Below are 7,578 nucleotides of genomic sequence, written 5' to 3'. Positions count from 1 at the left end.
AGCGCGCGCGCTACCTGCTGCAGCGGGCGCTGGAGGTGTCTGCGGAGCGCGGCGCTGACTGCACCTGCGGCCCTGGGGACGGAAACGGTACCTGCCCCTCTGTCCCCAGTCCACCCCTGCTTGGCCTGGAGGGGGAGGGGCGCCTGGGTCCGCAAACCAACGCTCGTCGTCGTCTCCATCCACGAGGACTTTGGTTATTCCCATGGTCCCCATAGCGTCCAAAAACCTGGGGACCCTTACCGCGTGGGTGTTCTCTGAAGTGACACACACCACTGCAGCCGAGGGCGCCCTGCATTTCCCAGCCTTCCCGCCCCAGAGCAGGTGGAATGCCGCGTGCGTGCACTAATTTAGGAACGCAGTGGGGCCGCGCAGGCTTTCACGGAGCAAGTGCGCGCTGTAGTCCATTCGGATCGAAAGGAAGGGCCGGCTGCCATCGAATCAAAGGGAGACGGTTTACCTGCACTGACCAGTGAACTGGTCCTTGAGTGTTAAAACTGTTACAGAAACTACGTTTTTTTTTTTTTCTCTCTGAAATTTCCCTTGGCAATTCTCTTAGCAGGACTGACTAATATTTGGCAACCTTTTGAGGGTATTTTTGCCATTGATTTAATAGAATGAGATTTTAAGTTTATTTTTTAACTTTGTTACATTTCGAGCTGTGCTTCCTACTGCGTTATTACAGAACCCGAGTCCATGAAATAGCGAGGCTTCCGGTGCGTTCGGCATGTTTGGGAAACACTTGCAGGTAGGAAAAATAATCAGTTTACTACGTAGATCTTGATGGCTTTGTGCATCGAAATGTGTGAAAACATACTCGTCATCTTAAATCCATTTTTGAGTTATCAAAGTCCAAAGTAGATTAATTCAAATTTGTCTTAATAGAAAATTTCTACTTTTTTCATCGGTACCTGCGTATTCATTACTGGTAAAGAATTTCATTTGGCTGAAGTTGTGAGCAGATTAGATTTTCGTTCATATAAGTTTATAACATTAGATAGTGCATATTTTAACAGTCCACAAATTGATGATCATCCGATGAAAGTTTTCACCAGGAAACATTTTAAAAATTACGAAAGTTAAACACTCATTTTAGAGTCATTCCGCAATGTTTTAAATAGTTTTTCCATGCCTGTCCCCCCACCCCCATTTCCTTCATTTTAGAGAGCAACCTCTTTTAGCTGATTATTTTGGTATTTAGTATTTGATATTCACCCCTTTGTCTTGAAATAAACTAGCTATAGCATAAAATCCATTGTCACAGTCACCATTTTCATTAAATGCGAGGTCAGCCTTTACAAAATCGTGATTAGGAAAACATCGTTCACAGGTGATCTACGTAGTAAACGGATTATTTTTCGTACCTGCAAGTTTTTTTCCCAGAATTATGTGATTTAAAAATTTGTTTGGTTCCGTCCTTATCATGCACCACTTATTCAGCCCCAACTTCTTTATGTCTCAGCCTTTCCTGTACAAAGTCAGATCATCAGGCGTATTACAAGTTTTCCTGAAAACTCCCAGAATCCGCTTCCGTGTCCAGCTGGGTGCCCGGCTGACCTTCCTAGGCCTGTCCTCACCGTCATCCTGGGGTTTATGCCCTTCACCTGGGTCCTGTGCTGAAGCTCTTGTTGCCTGGAGTTGGTAGCTGCTGCCTCGGTTACTTTCGGTGTAGGGCATGTGTTCCCTGCGCCTCGTGCCCGAGGGTACCGGGGAGACCCGAGGAGAAGAGCCGGTGACTGTGATGGGCTCTTTGGGGGTTCCTGGGTTTCTGAGCTATCAAATTAGCTCATACCTGGCCTTTAAAAAGTCGTCAGAATTTCATTTTTTAACTGCTGTTTTGGTGGTCATCACTTCCGCCTGTGCTCGGCCACAGGTGGAAACGTTGGTCCTGTCCTTGGAAAGGTTTCTGCCCTTTGCAGTTCAGATCCCCTGGTTGCACTGACTTTAGCTCGCAAAAGTTCAGGGTTTTGTAGATTCTGCAGGTTTTTCTGTTTGTTAGTATGGCAGTAATGTCCTCTTGGAAAACGTTTCCATCCAAAAATCTGAAGGCACCGATCTTGTCTTGGCAGCTCGGCGCCCTGTTGCTGCTGAGGAGTCAGCCATGCTGAGCCGTGGTCTGTTTCTTCGCGCAGTTTGGAGGGTCTGTGTCTGCAGCGTGCGGAAGTTCACGGGGCCGTTTTCGTCCCCACGCTGGCGCTGGCTGGGCCTGTTTGGTCGGGACGTCACGTTCTTTGATTCTGGGAACTTTTCTTGAATTACCCTGGTTCCCTCCCTCTCTGTTTCTCGTGCTGGGAGCATCCTTTCTTTCCGATTTTCTGTGATCATCTCGCTCTGCTTCCTGGGTAATTTCCTCAACTTCATTTCCTTTCCTTTGCATTTCTTAGTTTCACTGTTAAAGTTTTATTCTCGCGAGATGCTTTTGTTCTTGGAATGTCCCCTTTTTGATAGTATCCTGTTCTGGCGTCATCACGGCCCTCTCTGAAACCCTTTAAGATACTAGCGAACGTTCTTTTTAGGTTTTCTTATTCCTGTATTGTTTTGTCTTCTGAGAACTGCCTTTTGTTTTGTTTGTTCGCATTGGCCCCGATCGTTAACGTGGAGATTCCTCCAGATGTCTGGGGATCCTTAGAGTCCTGTTTATATTTCAGAATAAACCGAAAACCAGGTTTAAAGCCCTGAGCCCACGAGAGGTGCTTGTGGACTGTGACTCTCAGTATGAGGCGATCTGGCCACGCCGTTTCACTGGGAACCACTGCAGGATTTTCAGGTCTTCATCTTGGGCCGGCCGGTTCCCATGGCATCTGCCAGACAGTGAAGGCCCGGGCAGATTCTGGGACTTGAGGGCCCAGATGGTGGTGGGGCAGGTAGAAGGGGAGGCCTCAGCACCCAGCGAGCATACGTGTCCACCTGCTTCTCCTCTACACATGGTCCTCATCCCTGCCCTCCCCTGGGTCCGGTGCATCTCATTCAGAGAAGTTCGACCTCCAGAGAAGAGAGTCCAGTCTTTTTCCTGTTCAGGATAAAAACACAGAGAAGGGGCCTGGATCTGATTGTTTCTTAAATACACCGAACAAATCCTGTTTAATTTAGCCTCGCTTTCTCTTCCACTTACAAAAGTAACTTTTGCTGTCAGTTCCTCAGGTTTGGGGCGATTTTGTAAATCACCTATTTTCTTGGTTTTCCACCTTAATACTCATTTTTCTTGAGTCTGCTTTGTTTTCATCAGATTTTCAGATTCTAAGTTTCACGGCTCTTGTCCGCTTCTCTTTTCTCCATTATTCTGGGGTTTTGCCTTTGAAAAATCCTTTACTGTTACAATGAGGTTCTTGAGAGAAAGTAGAGTTTCTCTGTGAAAATCTGTCACTACTCAGAATTCCAAAACGGTAATCTACTTAGAAAAACAAGCTTCTCTCGAGGTTCCTCGTGGCCCGGCTCCGGCGCGGGCTCGGAAGCAGGCGTCCTCCGTGTTAAGACAGCGTGTGGTCGTAGCTGCGGGAAGCACGTCCATGAAGGAGCGTGTGGAATTTGTAAAAGGAGAAGCTAATTTTCTTTTTTAAATTATAACAGGCCCAAGTCTGTTTTGGTGGTCTGAGAAGAAAAAAGACGAGCTGCTAAAGTTTTGGGAAAACTATATCTTAATTATGGAAACTCTGGAAGGAAACCAGGTAAGTGCTGGATTTTAACATCTCACGTGGATCCGGTTTTAATTTTTTTTGAACGTTCTGTAAGGCAGTGCAGAAGGACCCCGTGGACACAGTGTGAACAAGGGCTGTTTGTTTTCTGGGTGTTAATGTGATTCCACATTGAATGGCGAGCTGCCGGACAGTGAGGCCTGGTCAGCAAATTAAAGGAAATTTAAGAATACATTCAATTGACTTAAATTATCATCAGAGAATTTAGTCTTGTTTGATCTTCCCGAACACATTTACTTCTAAAGTGTTAGTGTTTTGACATTGTGAATATTCTCCAAAGAAATCCATGCTTAGGAAAATTTTGCTTAAAGCAATTCTGAGGCAAATTGTTAAGTAAATAATCGCCCTTTAACTCTGTAGGTTTTTCTTTCTTTCTTTTTTTTTAAAGTTCTTACATCAGTTCAAACCTGAGAATGGAAACGCGAAGCATCGTTATCAGTCGACTTTGGGTCAGTTTTTGTAGAATCATGGAATTTTTAATTAGTGGTTCTCAAACTTTAATGTCTCTTTGAATCACCCAGGTGACCTGCTACAGCGTGAATTGCTGGGTCGGGTCCTCAGAGTTTCTGAGTCAGGGGGTCGGGGAGGGCCTGAGAATTGGAATATTTCACAAGTCCTCAGGAGACGCGTCTGCTGCTATTCTGGGGGTCGCCCTTGGAGAGCTCCGGTCCTGGGTCCCCCTTCTGTGGGCACAGGCCCCTGGAAGCCAGCCAGCTGCAGACTCACTGTGTGGTGTCACCCCAAGTGTGCACCAGCCTTGTTTTTACACTGAAATTAATTTACATAGATGCGAGGATGAGGAATAAAATGCGTTTCTAAGTTCAAATAACTCAGCGTTTCCCTCAGTCAGTAGGTCTGTAAGACCCCACTAGTTATTAGAAACCCCGATTCACTGATATTTCGAAGAGGATGCGAGTTAGACTCTGGCATCTGCAACATCATCCAAGTACGAAGGATGTTGAACTCTGAACTGGCTCTGCTTCCGGCCGTGTGGCCTGGAACAACTCACGCGACTAGAGAAAATATTTCAGTCTGTTTCCTCTTTGTAATGTGCCGGTATGATCTGCCCTGTTTCCCAGGACGGGTGAGGATTGCGTGACATGATATAGGATATTCACTGTGAGTGAATATCCTATATCATGTCACGTTCTAGGTTGTGGTCTTTGGCTTTGTCACACTCACCCTTACATGCTTCAATTAATATGATTTAAAAGCTGGAATAAGCAGACGCATTTTGCACAGTTTTTACATGGGGGTGGGGAAACAGAGGGCCACTGTTATCTAAATAAACAAAAACATCCCGAAAGGTGAATTCTCATTTCGTGTGTCTTTTGCTTTTATTTTCAGGTTCATGTCATAAGGCCAGTTTTACCGAAGCTGAATGACCTGTTCGAAGGTGCAGTGTCACAGGAAGATCATGAAGGTTACTTTCATTTTGATTTTTTTATAGCATTTGTAGTTTTTTTTCCCCTTGCTTTCATGATTAACTCTTGTTCATTGTAGTCCTTGAAAAAACTGTAAAAATGTAAAGAAGAACTCGCTGTTAATAACCTTCTGCATTGAGTGTTCATGTTTTTTTTCTCAGTTAGCAGTGTAACCAAGTGCATTCACCTGTATTCTTAAATACTCTTTGAAAATACAATTTTAAATGGAAACATTTGATGGTAACGATGGTATATGCTACATTTTTAATAATGGCTCTTTGGTCTTGCGTATTTTATCTCTTTTCCATTCTTATTCGCAATATATCTCTGTCATTGTTAGAATTACTTTTTGACGGTTTCAGTTCTGTATCTTGGACTTCTTAGGAAGAGAAAAGTCCAAGATATTATTTTATATATGGATTTTAAGCTCGTAATCAGTCCTGTATTATGAGAACTTTTTAAGAGAAATAAAATGAAGCTGGAGCTTCCTAAAAGTATTTTATAAAATTAAGTTTAGATCAGTGAAACAGCTCAACGCAGGCTAACAGTGTTTTAGGTTTGTATAAATGATAAAATGCTGCATTATTGTGTTTATACATTAGAATTAAGCTAGGTAAATGGGTTTTTAGTGTCTACTTTAGAAAATTACAACTTTAATAGTTTGACCCCATAGGAGTTGAGCTTTACTCGTTGATTGCTGTGGTTTTTTCTGATGCACGGGGACTTTTCACAGACCGTAAGGCTCTGTTGCCCCACCTGGGGCTAGAATTTAATTGAATCCTGTTGTGACTTCACTTAGGCATTTACTAGTAAAATGATTCTCCTATTACTACATTTTGCCCACAGCTCTTGGCAAATCAAATCAAATAGTAGTGACAGGTTTTGAAAAATTGCCATCACCAAGGAATGGAGCAAGCATCTTGGTGTAAATTACAAATAATGGGCCAGTTTATTTATAGACTGCGATGAGTTAAAAATGCTGATTTTTTTCTCTAATAGAATTAAAGGATATGTCAGAAGAGTTAAAATATACCTCTGAGATACATATTTATCCTGTTTTTCTCCTTAATTAAATATTTACTGAAAGATACTTAGTGTCCAGTATATGCTATACACTGGATAAAGTGAGACAGATGTACTATTTTTCACTTGATTTTTGTCTGTTTTCCATGAAAACATAATTTTGATGATCAGGTCTACGCAGGCAGCAAACAGGCTGAAATGGGGTAGACAGTGGGGCTGCACTGTGGAGAGTCAGGCAGGCCTTGGAAATGGCATCGGAGCTCAGAGTCAAGGGGACAGCACCGTGTGCAGCAGCCCCGGGACCGGGACAACCCGTGGGGCGCCGTGCGGGGGGTGGGGACCAGGCGAGGCGGGAGCAGTCGTCAGGGTCAGTTCGTCCTTCTTCTGGTTTTATCCTAAGAGCCCTGAGAAGCCATTTAAGGGTTCGAAGCAGAGGAGTGACAGTTTCACATGTCTGAAAAGTGGATTGACGTAGGTGGGGTGAGGGACGAATTGGTCGGCATCACCCCAAATCTAATGCCATCCAGCGCGCCTGCGGGGTAACATTTAATGCTGTACGTCATAGCGGCCATAACCGTGCTTGCCATCTCTCTAAATAACACTCGGCGTGTGGCGTGTGGCGTGTGGCATGCCGGCCCTGAGTTACTTTGGCCGCTCAGTAACCAAACACCTGGGATGTGGTTAGACACAAACTCGCTTTGTAGCCTAGCAAACACTCGTGTGCGTGTGCGCGTGCACGTGCGCGTGTGTGTGCGTGCGTGCGTGCTGTGAGGACCACATGTCAACCCGAGGTGTTTTTCCGCAGCATGCTGGCTCATCCACCCGTCTTGGCACATGTGTATTTATAAGAGAATGTTTGAAAGTGAAAATAAGATCCTGAGCAAGGAGGGCGTTCTGCATTTTCTGGAGCTGTTCGAGACGCAGCTGCTCCCGTTCTCACCGGAGGTTTCCGAGGTAACAGCAGCCGGTCTCCCCTGCCCGCTTCGTCGCAGGCGGGAGGTAAAGGCATTCGATGCCTCGCACGTGACCTTCAGAAACCCGTCAGAGGCTCGACTGCCGCAGGCCGCGTCTTACAGCTTCGCGTTCAGCAGACCCTAGTTCTGTAGGCCCAGCTGTTGCGTTTGGACAGAGCTCACGGCCTGTGGTCGTCCACGAGCTGCCCACGTCATTCCGCTCTGGATGGGGGGTCCGGGCTGTCGGTTTCTAAACAGCGTGACTCAAGGGTGGGAAAACGAGTAGAAGCTTCTTACGGATCTGCGTCACTGCCGTGGTCAGTGAGCTGACGTTCGCCGCCGTGCGAGCAGAGCTTGCCTTTGAGCTGCAGTGTTACTGTTACTACGTATGTGGAATATGTAATAGTGTAAATTATTTCATTGGCATCTCTACGTCCATTTGTCAGAAATCACACAAAGCAGAGACTGAGAATTATGCTGTGGTTTTAA

At 45.2% G+C, this 7,578-nt stretch overlaps 1 protein-coding gene across 1 annotated transcript in view; it reads left to right on the top strand.

Annotated features, from left to right (window-relative positions):
• Window positions 1–6: 6 nt before the first annotated feature.
• TARBP1 (TAR (HIV-1) RNA binding protein 1) overlaps window positions 7–7,578 on the top strand; it is a 59,436-nt gene continuing 51,864 nt past the window's right edge. Inside the window, exons 1-4 of the mRNA XM_025039071.1 lie at window positions 7–87; window positions 3,565–3,662; window positions 5,037–5,112; window positions 6,942–7,090. Coding sequence (XP_024894839.1) covers window positions 3,639–3,662; window positions 5,037–5,112; window positions 6,942–7,090 — 249 coding nt within the window. The 5' untranslated portion in view covers window positions 7–87; window positions 3,565–3,638. The remainder of the gene's footprint in view (window positions 88–3,564; window positions 3,663–5,036; window positions 5,113–6,941; window positions 7,091–7,578) is intronic.

This window comes from Pteropus alecto, unplaced genomic scaffold, assembly GCF_000325575.1.
Source record: "Pteropus alecto unplaced genomic scaffold, ASM32557v1 scaffold189, whole genome shotgun sequence".
Classification (NCBI taxonomy): domain Eukaryota; kingdom Metazoa; phylum Chordata; class Mammalia; order Chiroptera; family Pteropodidae; genus Pteropus; species Pteropus alecto.
This window is presented reverse-complemented; position numbering and strand designations above follow the sequence as displayed.